The sequence below is a fragment of the Ambystoma mexicanum genome, chromosome 9 (genome assembly GCF_040938575.1).
Source record: "Ambystoma mexicanum isolate Mex_15411 chromosome 9, UKY_AmexF1_1, whole genome shotgun sequence".
In the NCBI taxonomy this organism is placed as follows: domain Eukaryota; kingdom Metazoa; phylum Chordata; class Amphibia; order Caudata; family Ambystomatidae; genus Ambystoma; species Ambystoma mexicanum.
In genome coordinates, this window is record NC_090931.1 from 836,972,940 (window position 1) to 836,990,089 (window position 17,150).

The following is a 17,150-nucleotide window of genomic DNA, read 5'->3' on the forward strand; positions in this document are numbered from 1 at the left end:
GTATATGTGTGTATGTTGGCCCATGAATTGGCTTGGTTCACTTTCACATCAGTTGTGCTATGTCATGCATTGGTTTACTGGGGTTTGCGGGGTCACTCACCTCCATCTCCCGATGTCGCCGCACCCGTCTCCATTTCACTGAAGCCCTCAATCGACTCCATATTTATAGTGGTGCTGCAGGTCTCCTCCCATCGCATCAATTTGATGGGTGAGTGGGCCCCGCCCCTGTAGCCATGGCCTCCCTGCAATTTGATGATGGGATGTTTCGCACCCAGAGACGTAGGTCATCCCATCTCTTCTTGCAGTCTTTCACCGTGCGGGGGGTGGTGCCAACCGCTGTCACCTTTCGTGCCACCTCCTACCATATTTGTCTTTTTCGCAGTTGGACTTCCCTTTTCAGGTTGTTGGCAAACACCTCATCCACAAGGGCTGCCAGCGTATCCGTAAGCATGTTGCGATACTCGTTGGAGAAGCGCTTCTTGCGCAAGCGGAGGGTGGACTTGCGAGTTGCCTTTGACATCTTGGATTGAATGGCCCTGCTCTCCACTCTGTAGCACGGCTGTGTTAAGAGGATTGCAATGGATTGTGTTTTTTAAGATGGCCACCGGCGCATTTCCCATTCCGGCGCGATTACTTTACTTCCGGGTCCGGTATTACGAACCCAGTATTTGCATGATGGTATTGCCGGGTCTGTTATTAAGGGGTTGCTCCTAGGCGGGGGCGGTATCGGTGGGTCCCTGTATGGCACTATCGGGGGGTTGGGTGGCCTTTAGCGGCATGGCGGTGCAGCCATTACCGGCATGGGGGTTTGCACGTGCTCGCTTTCGTAATCAGCCGCTATTAACAGCTCCTAGGGTACACGGAAGCGCTACTACCACCATGCCAGTAATGACTGCGTTTTTACCTCCATGCTCGTAATGAAGCCCATTAAATGTATACTAAAATACTAGTCAACAGGCTGGATAGTATTCCTCCATATCTGGTGTGAGAGGAACAGGCTGGTTTTGTGAGAGGGCAGCAGGGTGCAGGCAATGTTAGAAAGATAATTGCCCATATCGATATAGCGCATAGAAGCCACGTTCTGGCGATGCTCCAGTGATTGGATGCAGAGAAGGCATTTGACTAGGTCGAATGGCCTTTTCCTGGACAGGTTCTCTCTACTTTCCGCCTGGGGGACAATTTCCTAACAGCTGTTTCTCCCTCTACTCTTCTCCAGTGCATAGGGTAGCAGCCAATGGAGTACTGACTGCAGGTTTTCCTCTTATTAGGGGGATGAGGCAGAGGTGTCCCCGTTTGTTGTTTCTTTTCTCTCTAGTGGTAGAGCCCCTTGTGGCAAGGATCAGAGCGGCAAAGCGGTTAGGGGCATACCCTATTGGGGTGAGACCCACAAGATATCTTTCTTCGCTGACAACACCATTCTGACGTTGTCTGTGCCTCTCCTCCTGCTTGTCCTGGAGGACTTCCAGGATGCCTCTGAGTTTAAGGTGGCTCTGGACAAAGCAAGGTGCTTAATATTAACTGCAGTCGGGGCACCATAGAGAGCGTACAGGGATCGACCCTGTTCTGGTGGGCCAATAAGTCACTCAAATATCTCGTCATATACTTTACATGGCATTGCAAGGGGTAGTACAAGGCCAACTATTTGAGGCTGTTCTCAAATATCAGGGCTGACTAGCAGGCATAGGGTACACAGGCAGTATCGTGGCTTGGCAGGATTGACTCGATCTAGATTAACATCTTACCACGACTCCTGTATACCTTTCAAGCATTGCCTGTGGCAATTCCTCCCTGGGCCCAATGGGACGTTGAGTCGGAAGGCTAGGCTAGGATAGCTAGGGCGACCCTATACAGATCAAGAGATAGGGGTGGAATTGCTCTCCAGTGCCTGAAACGCAGTGTGCTGCAGAGGCCTAGATTGCACTGAATGCCTTGTAGTAGCCGTTTGCTGATTATTTTCCCTACTTCTAGAAGGAAGCCCCTGTACGCTCACACCAGAAAAAACACAACCCACTAGGGAAAAAGGCCCAAGACACTGCTTGTAAGTATAACACATTTTTCTTCCTACAAAACAGAAGTGCTTCAGCAAAGAACTCTGCCAAATTAAGGGTGTGCAGTAAGCTAAAAGGGTGCCTGGCTTCATCATTGTTGTCATTACATACAGTAAAAACCTGCATCGCTAGTTAGCAAGACCCTATACATGGGCGGCCCACTCCATAGGGAATACTAGGCCATTGGTCCCAGCCTTCTTGTCCATCTCCGTCCACTTGGGTGATGCTGGGCTCGGCATCCACAGTAGAACAGGTCCTAATAAGCAATTAGTTACTTCAAAAACAATGCTACTCTATCACTGTAAGGGTGCATCTGGCAGACACATATATGAGGCCAGGGGGAGAGTCAAGGTCATACCAACTTGCATACTTCACTCATTCCCATGTGCGCCAGCAACCTCCCATGGTCTTCCACCCTCGTTTTGGGCTATAATTTCATTCCTCTCGGCACCTTGCACCACAAACCACGTGACCCAAATGTGAAGGCGAGATGGCCTTGCTTTCCGATCTTGTTGATCTATTGGGACTACAGCTTTATGGTCGGTGGTCTGGGCCTGGCTGGCACTGTGGTATGTGGGGCCCTTGGGATCAAAGCATAGGAGGGCTGAGGGGCCATGCTATCTGTATCGTGGGATGGTAACTGGCAAGAGATGCTCTGCCCCCATCTCGGGGGCCTTGCAAAGCACTTTCTTCCCAGGGTGCGAATGCCTACAGCCTCTGACAGCCTATGACAGACTTGTGACTCCCTGAAGCTCACTCGTGGTGTGGGTTATGTCTGTGCTAATAATGCAGGCCTTATACTAACACGTTTGGTGGTTTCGTTGCCCTTGGGCCTACAATCCAAAATGGCTGCCAATAACTAAGATCACATTTTACACTTGCCTCTACTATATAGCTCCTAATGCATGCACTATGCGATTGTGCACTTTCCTGTGTGCACACACCCCTCCCCCCTGCTCTCTTAGAGTGCGGTGAATCATTTGTTTCTCATTCGGAATTGCCTAGGGGTGTGGAAAGACCCTCTCTACTTCCCAACACTCTTTCTCTCAGCCAGCTACAGCTGTGTGTCTGGAACAATCACAAATCAGGCGTCATAGCAAGTCTATCTGTGTGGATGTCTTTCTCCCTCTCTCTCTCTCCATCTGTCTATCATGCTTTGAGGCATGGCTTCCCAAGACTGCTCATCTCAGGACCGGCTGTAGCTCTGGCAGCACACCATTGAAAAGAAAATGTGGTGCTGCCTCCCCGCTTGATCCTCCCAAAACATTTTTGAGGCTGGCTTCCCAACCGCCCCAAAAGATGGCATGGGAACCTTTTTCCACACATAGGGCTCTGCCACTGTGCCAGCTCAGGGACATTTTTCAAAGCCTCCCCCATGCAAGGATGGTGGCCATGGAGCCCTATTTAAGTGAAACGCTCTCCACGCCCAGTGACAGCACAGGAGCGGGGAGCTTTTCACTTCAATAGGGTGCCTCCACCACACCAGCTTAGGTTAGCTTTTCAAAGGCTCCCCAGTGCCATCATGGCTGTGGCAGTGCTCTAGTCTAGTGAAAAGCTCTCCGCTACCGGGCGCACTAGCTCTCAAGCAGGGAGCTTTTCACTGAAGTAGGGTGCCACCACTGTGTAAAGTCTGGGAAGCCTTCCTGAATTGGAGTGTTGACGGCTCCCTGTGTAAGAGAAATGCTCCACCTCCTGTGCTGGGAGCAGCACCGGGAGAGGAGATTTTAACACAAACAGTGCGCTGCCTGAACCACCACAGGGAAACTTTTTAAAGGCTTCCCAATTGTGATACGACAGCAGTAACCTACGTAAGTGGAAATGCTCCTCCCATGGCGGGAGGGGCTTTTCACTGGCGGTGGTTGCCGCGGCCACGACTGCCACTGCTCCCCAACAAGGGTGCCATTCAAAGGCTCCTCAATGCTGGTGTGGCTCCTATGGCGCCCTTTGTAAACGTCATAAAATTGGCGCCCTGGCCTACCGCTTAGGTTGCCTGTCCCTCAGGCTAGTCCTGGTCCTTGTCCCTCTTTCCTTCTCAGTCCCCAGCATTTAGCGTGTCTGCATTTCCCACAAAGCTCAGCCTTTTCTCAGCTTCTTGTTTCTGTTCAGTGCTCTAAAGAGTCCGCGGCTGGCAACTTGCCATTGCATGAAGAAGTGCTGCCACTTCAAAGGGTAGCTTTTCCTACCTTTTCCAAGAAACACTCCCTTTCTGGTCCCCATTATGAGTTTGGCGATGTGGCTAAAAACTATGGTAATGCAGTGGTAACAAAGTTACCACTGCATAACCGCGCTGCCAAACTATGGGTTTGGAGGTAAGGTGGAGGAAAACCCTCCAGTAAAATGCCGGAGGTAATTCGGCCACCTTACTGCCAAAAACCGGCCATTTCAGCAGAATTACTGCGCCGGCTCCGCCGAAATCCCCATGAAGTCCTATGTACTCCATAAATGGGAACTAACATCGCCATACTGCCACTTGTAATCTGGTGGTAATTCTGCCAGACAAAGTGGCGGTAGCAGTAAATCCGTTTGGTGGTATCTCTTCAGATATAGGGCCAACATACCACCAAACTCATAACGTGGCCCAGTATGTTCAAGTATGTTCAGGGCCCTGTTAGAGTTCATGGTTCAACAGCTGGGTAGGCACAAGTATATTTTAATAGAGAAAATCCCACATGGCTGTCACACTCCCACATTTTTGCTCCTCACTTTGCCACGTCCACATATTCATTTTAAAGAGGAATTGAGTGCCTTCCATCAAAGGCAGCATTTATTGCTTCCAATCTTTTGCCCAATTCTAAACGATATTGGGCAGCCGCATTGGATACTCCCCTTACATTCTGGCTACCTTACCTCTGAATATTGGTTTGAGTGGCAATACTGAGTTTGGTAAACTATTCTTCTCAACATCCAACACCCGAAGTCTAACAGTGGCCTTTGGGGAATCCCCCTCTTGAATGCACATTTGGCTTGATATATGATATAGGAATATGAAGGAGCCAAGTTATAAGTATGTGAATGTTATCTACCCTGTAAAGTAGATTGAATCCCATTTTTAGTTGCTGGCCCATATTTAATCTCCCATATCCAAGATGCTTTAAGGATTATTTGCATAGTAGTGACACCACTTTGCGGAATGAAAACACCTTAAGTATAACCAGCAATTCAATTTAAGATCCTTGTGAGTTACAAAATCGACCATGATTAACAGCTGCAATCACCTACTAGGAGCATTGGACGCAGACTCCCTGTGTCAAAAACCTGACATTACTTAACCTATCTGTGGATAACAGTACAGTGGATCACAAGAGCCTTCTTAAGAGATTAGAGTTATGGATGGTAATATACTCTGGTAATATACTCTCTGATTGGGACCAGGGCATTAGAATCATTACAGCATCATCAAAACTGCAAAGGTCCAATCTGGAGTACACCAAGTCTCAACCTTTTAGCCAGTTTCATTCATCATTTATGTTCAATATGGCAAATATGATAAACATTCATCAATCCAATTCGAGATATATGCATGGACACACAACTGAACGTTCACCTGAAAAAGGGTCACACTAACCACTGAAATATCTCAGAATGCTTGGAATACATCTGTCTATGGATGAACGGCATGTTATAGGCTTTAATTGTTCTAGAACAGAAATTGTGGTTGTTAAAGAATTACCTGGAAAATATGGATCATTTGAGTGGCTACAAAGTCTGTAAACTACCCTAGCACCAGCTGAGATTGCCAGAAATATAAGGATCATTTTCAACTAAGATCTTCCCTTCTCACAATAGATCAAAGATCTTGTTAAGAGCACATCAGCAAATTATGATGCTCAGGAAATTATTCCTGCCCTTTCGGTACAGCAGTTGTGTGAAAACTACCAGGGTACAGTGACCTCCTGCCTAGACTGCTCTGATAGTGTCTAGGTAAAGACACAAAAGGAAATTAGTAAATTTAAAAGAATACAAAAGCATGCAGCTAGGATATGCCTAACCCTAAAGAAATCAGAACATATAATGGGCGAATATAAATTCCAATATCGACTGCAGGTGAAGTATATAGTCATATTCACGATCCTTCATACAATGTAAAAAGCATATGGGGGCAACTGTCTTCAATACCTATGGAAGGTAGCCCTCACTTCAACTCGACTGGGTCACTCAGGTCAAGTTCAACCCAACCCATTAATCAGTTATAATTGTTATACTCCTACATCCTGTCTCCTTTCCTCCATACTTGTGGGACGGGACCGGAGCACTTTTGTCAAAAAGCATAAAAAATGAAAATGTGTGTCCTTCTCTTTTTTACACGGAGTACCGCACGCGGCCGTAACCCTGCCCTCCTGAGCTCCGCCTGCGCATCGCCCTTCAGTCCCTTTCTCCGTGCGGTCCGGGCTGGACACACTAGCATCACTGGGAATATTATTTTTGTTTCCGTTGTCCTTTCTTCTGGCTCCAGTTTCTTAGTCGTCTAGTACTCCGTCTATGCTGGAGCATCTGGGATTCGTGTCCTGTTCTTCCTGCGAACGTCGCTTCACTAGGGCAGATCACCATTCTCTTTGCTTGGAGTGCCTAGGCCCGGAACACCGTTGGGATTCGTGCTTCTACTGCGACTCCCTCTCCGTCCGGGCACTCCAGCGTCTTCTTCTTTGGTGGGAGGAGGTGTTTCAGCGCATTCCTCCACCTCGTTTCCAGCTTTTCAATGACGAAAAGAAGAAACACCCGGTAAGTTCCTTACTTTTTAGGGCGCTCCGGCCAGGGGACTCCTTCCCGGGCCCTTCAGGTCCGGGAGGGGCTTGTGTAGCTCTTTCACCAGGGGGTCTCTTGAGGTACCCCAAGGGCCTAATAGGCATACCAGAGTTTTCTCTGAGGGTTCCCAAAGTGGACCTGCCAGTACCGGCCCTTGTTCCGAGGTTCCCCATTTGGGAGCTAAGGTTAAACCCAGTTCATCCGTCTGTGGTGCTGGATACCAGGGTTTGCCCTGAGGTCTCCTATTTCTGGAGCTTTCCACACCGTCCCCGGGGTACGCCCTGAGGTCTCAGTTTCTGGAACTTTCCATACTGAGTCTCGGCTCGAGGCCCCTCTCGAGGGAGCTTTACGTACCGGGTTAAAACCAGAGGCTCCTCTTATTGAGGCTAATGTCAGCACCGACAGACCCGAGAGACCCTCTTTGAATGTCTTATTGGTGAGGTATATTCCTCAACTGTCCCACACTCAGGGTCGTGGTGGTACCGGTTCTGTTGAGGGGGCAAGGAGGGCAGTCACTGACCATTACACCTCCACTACTGGCTTTTCTGAGGTTCCTCCGCTGGAGGCTAAGTTTGTGGCGGGTTCTAAGATGTCCAGTAAACATCCAAGACCACCCAGTACCGGCTCTGCCAAGGATCCTTGTGTCAAGGCTGAAGTTTTGTTGAAGTCCCTTGACTCCCCTGAGACAACATGTGACGCAGTTCTCTTCAGTTGTCGACAAAATTGATATTGATATTGATATTTTATTTCTATCGCGCTCATACACAAGTATTTCAGAGCGCGAGCCAAAATGGCGGTCCAACCTCCATGGTCTACCGCGGGCATTTTGGATACCTCCCTTATGCTGATGTTCACGCGTCTGGTGCTGGGAGTACTCCTTTTGGGACTGAGCAGCATTTTCCACGTCAGGTGGACAGCAAATATCCGTTCTGCCTGTCAGTTGACTGGTGTGCCCGGGCACCGCTGCCGTATACAGTCTCGCTACCTCCTGCTTCCGCTACACTGGTTTACGCGGACCCGGGCGGTGGTCGCCCTTCATGGCAACCGTCCTCCTTGCGTTCATGATGGTACGCCCCTCACAAGCAGCCTCTGCCTAAACCTACGCCAAAGCCTTCGGCTGAGGACGAGTTCTTTGGGAAATTTCAGATGCACATGCACTCTGACCCTATGAAGGCATACTTCAAACGTCTTTTCAGGGAAGTGTACCCTGAGCCTCCTGGCCCGCCTTCGGCCCCAGTCGTCCATTGCAGGTTCCTGTGGTGACACCACCTCCACCTCTTCCTTCTGGACCTCCGCCGCCTCTTCCCCCTTTGCCCCCGTTGTCTCCTATAGAGAAGACACCGGCTAACCGGGATAGCACTTTAAAATCTGAGGTGGTACATTTGCCGGACCAGCCTTCCACTCCTGACTCATTGGAGGAGCCGCAAGCGGATCAGGACAGCGATGAGCAGCCCCGCTCGGTGAGAGCATTTCATGGCCGGGTCCTGGATATGATGGCCCTCCTTGACATTCCAGTACCTGAGGCCCTCGCTTCACAGGAGGGGGTGCTTTCGGGAGCCTTTACCCTGTGACCTCAAGAGCGTACCGCCTGTTCCTCTAGAAGGACGTCTTGGCTGAGGCCTGCAAGGTTTGGGAAAAACTCCACACTGGGCTACACATCAACAAGAGAATTGACGCCCGTTACAAGCTTCACACCTCTGATGAGATAGCCTTATCAGCTTGTCCGCTCCCATCCTCGACGGTGGTGGCTGTGTCCACCTTACAGTTCAAGCCGGCCTCTGCATCTTCAACGGCAGCGGCTCAAATCCTATCCATGGAGGATAAACTGTTGGACTCCCTGGGCAAGAAGGTTTTTGCCAATTCGGCACTCCAGCTTCGTCAACCGAACACCAAGCTCATCCTGGCAGCAGCCAATGAGAGGCTGTGGAGAGAGTTGGCCGATTTCCACAAGTGCATTCCTGCGGATAGGCTAGAAGAATTTAAAGCCGGGTTGTCGGATGCCAGAGTACTTGCGCAGGATCTACCGGATGCTGCGGCACACCACGTGGATACCTCAGCTAGAGGCCTTATGATAGGGGTTGACACCTCTCGCCAGGCGTGGCTTCACACGATGAAGTTCTCAAAGGAAGTGCGTGCAAGACAAAGTCCTAGACCTCCCTTTTGACGGCAAGGAATTTTTCCATTCTTTTACAGACGAGGAACTCACAAAGACGAAAGCGAGTACCCAAACGGCTAAGTCTTTATCAGTCCTGGCAAAAGATCCGGCCTCTCATGCACAGAGATCAGGGTCCCAGACTCTGTCCTTCTCTGGGTTCAAGGGGTTTCAGGATCGCTGTGCGTGCCGTACTGAAGCTCCGGTTGGCGGGCCCCGTCGAAAGCAACAACGGCAAGGTGGCCGGTTTTTCTCTCGCCCATCAGCCTCTTCTGCAGGGACAGGTAGTCTCCCTGCCGACAAGCCATCCAAATGATGTATCTGGTCGGTCACACGAGACTGCAGTGGCAGGATGAATCTTGTCTGGAGGTGTAGCAGAACATCACCGAAGACTGGTGGGTTTTTGTCCATCGCTTGGGCGGGCTTTTGCTTGCCCTTCCCTCCCAACCCCTCCCATCAACCCTCTCTTCCAGGAGATCGGGTCGCCCTCCCTCAGAGCCGAGAAACTTCTAGACCTCTGTGCGGTGGAGCCTGTTCCCCTCTGGGAGTAAGGGGAGGCTTTTCCTCCCGTTTGTTCCAAGTGCCCAAACCCAACCAGGCTGGCCTGCGCACTATCCTCACTCTTTCCCACTTCAACCTTTCTCTTCGCCAAGAGAAATTCAAGATTATCACGCCTCGCCAGATAAAGTCCTCTCTTCAGAACTGCGACTGACTCAGTGTAGTGGACCTTCAGGACGCATCGATGCACATCCTGATATGGAGGCTGCATCGGAAATATCTGCTTGAGAGGGGTACATTTCCAGTTCTGTGTGCTCCCTATTGGTCTCAGCTCGGCGCACCAGAGACTCCTATGAGGGCCCCTCAGCGGGTCTGCCAAAACCGGATTTTCTTCTGAGGTTCCCCGTTTGGGGCTAAAGTTGAGCCCAGTTCCTCTGGATACCAGGGTTCGTCCTGAGGCTTCCGCATCTGGAGCTAACTGTACCGAGTCTTGGCTCGAGGCCCCTCTCAAGGTGGCTATAGGAACCAGGGTTAAACTTGAGGTTCCCCTTCTTGGGGCTAAATTGGAAACCAACAGAATTGAGGGTCTCTCATCGAGGGTCTTGGCTGTAAGTTGTATCCCTCAGCCTCCCCACGCGCACTGCCTTGGTGATACCAGTTCTGTTTAGGGGGCAAAAGAAGGCGGTCACGCATCACAGGCCTTCCAGTACCGGCTCTGCCAAGGATCCTCCACTAGAGGCTAATTCTGGGGCAGCCCCTAAAGTGTTGAGTAAACATCCTAGATCTGCCAGTACCGGCTCTGCAGAGGTTCCTTGTTTCAATGCTAAGCTGGTACGCAAGGCCCCTGACTCCCCTGGGGAGACTATTGCTTCACTTGCTCCTGTAATGCAGTTCGCCTCAAGCGTTGACAAAATGGCGGCCCAGCCTCCCCGCACCACGGCGCCCATTTGGAATACCTCCCTTACAACAACAGTGTAGTTTGTGTTCGCACGGACCATTTAATGGCAATGTTTTACATCAACAGGCAAGGCAGCACCAAGTCTCCCCTCCTTGTAGATGTTGCCATACAAATTTGGGACTGGGCCATCCAGCACAATGTTTGGCTCCAGGCTGTACACATCCCGGGTCACATCAATGTGGCCGCAGATTCACTCAGACGCTAGTCGGCATCAGTTACGAGTGGGAGATGAACAGCAATGTCCTCTCCAACATTTTCCATCTGGGACACTCCAGAGGTGGATTTCTTTGCAACTTCTTCAAACAAGAAGCTGCCTCTTTATGCATACTGGGACAGGCTTGGAGCGTCCTCCCTGGGGGACGCCCTCAAGATCTTGTGGGACAACATGAAAGCCTATGCTTTTCCTTCATTGCCTCTTATCCATTGGTCACTGTACAAGCTCAGGAGCACATCGAACTGCAATCTCCTGTTCTAAGCTCCTTGGTGGCTGGCCAGATTCTGGTTTTCCGAACTGTAGCATCTGTCGGTACTTCCTCCGATCAGATTGTCGCAGATTTCCCACCTGCTTCACCAGAGCATTCACTATATGTGTCACCCCTCCCGACAATCGTTCAGCTTGGCGACCTGGTGCCTGAGTTCAGATCGTTAACACAATTCGATCTGTATAAGGACAATGTGCGCATTATCAAGTGGTCAGGAAGACTTCTACGAGGGCTCAGTACAGGAGGAAATGGCTCTAGTTTTGTCATTGGTGTCTAGCTAAACAGCTGGATCCCAGGCAAGCTTCGGTCGACTACCGTTCTATTTTTTGTGTCTCATCTGGCCGTTTCTGGCATCCATGTCCTGTTATGCAGAGCTTACTTATCTGCTATTGTGGCCTACCTGTCCACGACAGCTGTTCCTTTTCATTGACTAATCCAGTCATCAAAAGGCATTTTGTCGGTCTCTTCATCTCTTCCCGCCAGGTTGTTATGCATAAGCCATTTGAACCCATGGCCACTATCGATCTCAAGTACCTTTCTTGTAAGGTTGCCTTCTGATTGCAATAACATTGGTGAGGCGAGTAAATGAGCTCCAAGCTCTTTCCATGGAACATCCGTTCCTCACTTTCCACGGGGATAAGGTTGTGCTCTGCTCTCATCCTTCCTTCCTGCCTAAGGTTGTTGCCAATTTTCATTTGAACCAATCGGTCTCCTTACCTGGCTTCTTCCCTAATATGGCATCTGATGCCGAGGGAGTTTTACACAACCGGGACGGCAGGCGAGCCCTGGAGTTTTACCTCGATAGAACGAGTAAACTCAGAAGCTCCTCATAACTCTTTCTCACATTCTGAGACCTGAAGGGGAAACCAGCTTCCAACGCAACTATCTCCTGCTGGATTGCCTCATATTTTCAGAAGCCTAAAGCATTCAAGGCCTTCATCCACCGAAGAGCATCCATGCACATCTAGTCTATGGAAAAGCTTTCCAAAAGTATGTCCCTTGTTGCCTTCCACAAGTATGTCCCTAGGGAGTCCATCACCAAGTGGCTTTCTGGGCCTTCCCATCGGCTTTTACCTGAGCTCCAGGGCTGATGCCCAATTTGGCCAGGCTGTTCTTGAGAACTTATTCCTGTAAAGGGGTTTTTCCATCCACCCGTACTACCTATGGTGTGTGCTTGGGAATCTCCCACAAGTATGTAGGAAAGGGGACGGGACGTAGGAGTATAACAAAGTTACTCACCGTAGTGACTACCTTACTCCTAGTCCATAGTCCCCTTTCCTCCATACACCCGCTTGCCGTCCCCTCTAATAAGTATCCTTTATTATTGCTTAAATGGTCGCAGACCTGGCGATAGAAAAGGACTGAAGGGCAAAGCGCTCGGCGGAGCCCAGGAGGGCGGAGTTACGGCTCTGTGCGGTACCCCATGTAATAAGAGAAGGACAACAAATGTCCTTTTTGATGCTTTTTGACAAAAGTGCTACGTTTCCGTCCCGAAGGACGGAATGTCTCACAATTATGGAGGAAAGGGGACTATGGACTAGGAGTAAAATAGTCACTACGGTGAGTAACGTTGTTATTTTATACCGCTCTTAATACAGGAGACCAGTTTCTAAGTGTGAAACCAGGATTCAAATCTGTGTTACTATGCGTTGTCTTGCTTCCAAGACAAACGCATTGCCCCTCAGCTATCCTCCTGGCCCAAAATCAGCCATAATAAACATGGAAGAAAATCAATTAACAACTATGAATCTTATTTAACCCTAGCCTTAGTGGAAGGCCCAGACTATCATCCATAAAGAAAAACCTAGAAATGTTCATATTCACAGAGGCATTGCCTAGTTAATAAGCCTTACTAGAGCAGATCTCTCCCCAACATTGCCTACATTCTAAATGTCTTATTCTATGTAGGATTGCTCAGTTTTTAATACAAGGGACCAGACCCTGGTATAAAAGATGCCCTTGTGTATGTCACTATCAGTGGAACTTAATGATGCTCAATAAAGTATATTCACTCCTGACCATAAAAGTGTGAAAATGACAAGAGTCCTTGTCATCCCCTAGTTAGGCTAGTGCAATAGCAGCTGTAGCAGTTGCATGGGGGCACAAAAAGGAAATATGGAAAATACAAAGAAGTCAAAACTAAGCAGCCATAAACTGTCTAAACCTAAAGAAAACATAACACATAATGGCCTCCTTTATGACTCTCACTAGACCAGAGAATCACATTCAACATCCTTTTTGCCTATCTTTAAATCATTCAGGAGCAACTGCCTTGGTATCGATTGAAGCAAGCCCCATACTTCAAGCTGAATCGACTCCTCAGATCGGGTTCCTCCCAGTACACTCATCAGTCCAAAATCAGCTGGAATAAATTCAGAGAAAAATAAGATTAATCGTAAAACTCCATGGGCCCAGCATTAGCAGAAGGCTTTGTCTACCAGTCTTCGAGAAAAACCTAACAGTGTTCTCATTCATAGGAGTTCTTTGTTTAATGGGCTCTACTGGATATTGCCCAAATCCTAAACACGCTTTTCTATATAAAAATAACATGTGAGAGTCTGGACCTCAGTAAAGAAGATGCATCTGTTTGTCTCATCATTCTCAGGACCTTTAAATGAACATGCTATATCTCCAAATGGAAATACTTGTGGCATCCAGGTGAACAATTCCCCATCTGTGCCCTACCACCAACTGAACCTAGTGCTGCAAAGTCAACGTAATGTGACCTGCTGGCATTTTGAAAAACACCACAATAAATAAATACATTTATTCATATTACCATCACCCATCCTCTGTCCACAGCTCATGTTTGCCTCCTATAATCTGTCAGCGGAGCAGTGGGCATGCTACAGGGGCAGGTCATGTGTAAAAGACACTTGTCATATTCCATGGCCCTCATGTTGCTTTAAGCGTACACACCGGTGTCAGGTGTTCTTACCACCTACCTCCCAAACCACCCCTCCTCCAGATTCATAATATAGAGAAGCCTTGTACTAAAATTACAGGAGTCACTGGGTAGGCCATGTTTACTTTTTATAAACTATTTCTCGCCATATTTCTCTTTATGAACATTAGAGAAGTTGACCCAGCACTAAAATAGTTTCATCCCAGATATGGCTAACTGTACATATGTCTCCATAGTGCTTTGACTGTAAAGTGCAGTGAAATCCTGTTTGTCCTACATGTTGTCTGTAAATTCAAATGTTGAATACTGATCTGTGTCCAGAGTCCTGTATGGTAGGAGCCATCCCACATCCATTCATCATCATCATCATCATCTTCAGCTGTTCTTTGCATCTTTGTTGAGACATTTATTCTGGTGCCATTTTTAACAGGGTAGCAAGTGTGCAGAGCGAACCAGGTCAGCAGAACCTTCTTCAGCAACCCCTGGGAAGGAAGAGAGGCCTGAGACAGGTGAGGAACAGCAGGGGAACGTTAAACCAACATAGTTGTCAGAGACCAAAGGATTACAACTATGTTCTTTCCAGTGTACCTATTTGTGTACATTTATGGGTCTGTGTTTTATCTGTTTTTAAATTTTGTCAGAATAAATCGTCTGTGAATACCCTCCTAAAATGAATAATATTTATTTTATTGTGTTATTTTATCCTCTTAAAATAATATATTTCAAGCCTCACATTTTCCAACATGTCCACTGGAACAATAGGCCAACCCTTTGATATCGGGCACCAAAATCATAGCTACTCAACGGTCAATCTGCCACATACTCCAGCATATTGGAACTAGGTTAAGGAACCCCAAATGCCACTTTGTGTCACTTACATGACTAACATCCATGTTTTCCTCTGAACAGTTACTAGTGACATTTGCGTCTTTATTAAAATCATTTGGTGTCAGTATAACCAAGTATCCAATGGCTAGTTTTCCTCACCTGTCCGGATTTCCCTGCTTTAGGACTATACCCATGTAGTAGATGACCTAACTTTTAAAGATTAATGTGTTTACTACTGCTAACTGTTCTGTACCATTTATGGATTTGCTTTGTGTAATGACTTTCCTTGTACCTGGTTAGTCGTTGGAAAAGCTGGTCGTTCCCTGAACAATCGCGTATAGGAGATGCAAAATGAGGGTATCCCTCATATATAACATACTTCACATTTAGGTAAAATACCAATATCAATTTGAATTTGGCATACAGAGATTGAGCCGAGTGTGGGTGGCATAGTTCGCATGTTTCTTGAAGCAGAGGAAGGCCCAGAGCAACAGGCCAATGAGGAGGCTGTTATAACAGTATGTGTGGCTAACGCATTAATCATGGATCCAGCCTGTGAAATGAGAGGTAGCGACCGATCTTTTGGTTAGTGAACACGAGCAAAAATACAGACATGTGGTTGGGGTGATGAAGGTAGAGAATTGCACAGATCTTGATAAGAACCCTAACGTTCCAATAAAAAGATGAGAAAACTAGGCTTTTGAGAAAGAAGCAGATCAGAGAGGACAATGTTGTTGGAGTGGTAGCCCAAGAATAATAGATAATTAAGGGTTTAGACAAAAAGGGTTTACAGCAACACATGTCAATCCAGTGGTGAATGGCAGTTTATCAGTTAATCACTTTGGCTTGAATGCAATGAGAAGCAGTTTGGGGTGTTGTCAAAAAACAGTTTCATTTGAAATGAATGAGGTAGCGATGTTACCAAGAGGAGTGGTCTATGTCACAAAGTAGAGGGGACCAAGGACACCACCTTGCAGAGGTAACTAAGAATAAAAACAAGTATCATACAGCTCAAGCGTTGACCACATATTCTTTATAAAATGGCAAAGTAATTAGAATGGATTCCATACTCCCACCAATTCCTCATCTTTGATATAGTATCTCTATGGCTAGCTGAACTCCATCATTGGCATACTGTGGCTCCATGTTGCCTCCGCTCAACACCCTTATGCGCCCCCTGGTAACGGGGATATGGATCCCCGTGACCTCAGTTCCTTTTTTACATGCTTCGGGAATGCCACTTAGCTTTTGCTTGTCTCTGCGTCATGCCTAACCCTTGTAAAGTTTCAGGCTTTACACCTTGTTTGGATTGCGGGAGACAAATGTCTGTCTTTTTAGACCCTCACTGGATTTTCCTGTGTTGTCTTGAGGGATCTGGGGGGGTTGCAGGATAGCGGATTGTGCCAACCCTTGCATCCAAGTTATTCACCTACTGCCACAAGAATGGTATCTTCCAAGTCTCTGGGCGCAAAAGGTCAGGCATTGGTGGAAGAATGGATAGAAGAATGTTCCCCTGTCCGAAAAGACAAGAAGCAGGAGAAGCACAGGAAGAGGTCCCGTTCCCAGAGCGACTATTCAAAGCATAACTCCTTTTCTTCTTCCAAGGACAGGAGTCACTAGTCCAAGGGTTCTTCTGAGGATTCGACTTGAACGCCTCAAGCACACTTAGTCCTCTACCCTGGAGAAGTTGGAACTGTTCTTGCTGAAAAATTCTTGACAATTTTGCCAAGGCTCGGGTGCAGACGGCTTCAACCTTGGTGCTGACAGTGACCACAAAACCCACAGTGCTAGGTGAGACCGGCCGAGACCCCTCTGTGGATCGTGACTGCATGCCAATGAGCTTGGTCCTATCTCCAGCAGACATGGCTTCTTCCTGGCACAGTGTGTCTCTGCCTTCAGTCTTCCTCGCCCTTGTATTGTTCGCCTTTACTCCTGATGGACGAATTCCTCTCAAAGATGTCTAACATCCTTCAGCAAGAAGGGAATCCCATCCCTATTGGGCTGTTCTATGGGCAGTGAGAGCACCTAATGTATTTTGCTGCAGACCTGCGGGAGGCCAGGACCTGAACACTTCCCCGTAGCAGGATATCCTCATGGTGAGGTCCACTGGGCAACGGGGAGGGAACAAGGGAATGAAAGGCAAATATAAACAATGAAAGAGAGAGGCGGTCCTACTAGGCCTTGTGAGCATTCAGAACGTGCAAGTGCAGAGATAGAGAAGGGATGAGAGATGGAGGGGGTAGGTGCCAGGAGTAATATGGAGGGAAGTGCTAGAGAGTAAGTTGCAAGCAGCTGTTAAATGACTGGCAGAGATCACTAGGTAAGAGTGGTCAACTGCCAGTAAATAAGTGCAGGTGTGTGATAGCACAGGCCAGTGGGCACCCGAGGCAAGTGCTGGGAGCTAGCGGCGGTTGAAGGGGATTGGTGGTGGGAGGCCGGGACCTAGGTGGACACATAAGGGCCCTGGTCACCAATTTCAGCAACTGTGGGGTTTAGCAAAGGAGGGAGGGGAGGAGGAAGTGAAAAGGAAAGTCTT

At 48.2% G+C, this 17,150-nt stretch overlaps 1 protein-coding gene across 21 annotated transcripts in view; it reads left to right on the top strand.

The window, feature by feature from the left end:
• The window catches only part of UNC80 (unc-80 homolog, NALCN channel complex subunit), a 3,486,058-nt gene that overhangs the window by 3,350,129 nt on the left and 118,779 nt on the right, over positions 1 to 17,150 (top strand). For all 21 annotated transcript variants that reach the window (XM_069615884.1, XM_069615886.1, XM_069615890.1 and 18 more), the window contains one exon: positions 14,217 to 14,295. In XM_069615884.1, the coding sequence (XP_069471985.1) occupies positions 14,217 to 14,295 (79 nt within the window). The remainder of the gene's footprint in view (positions 1 to 14,216; positions 14,296 to 17,150) is intronic.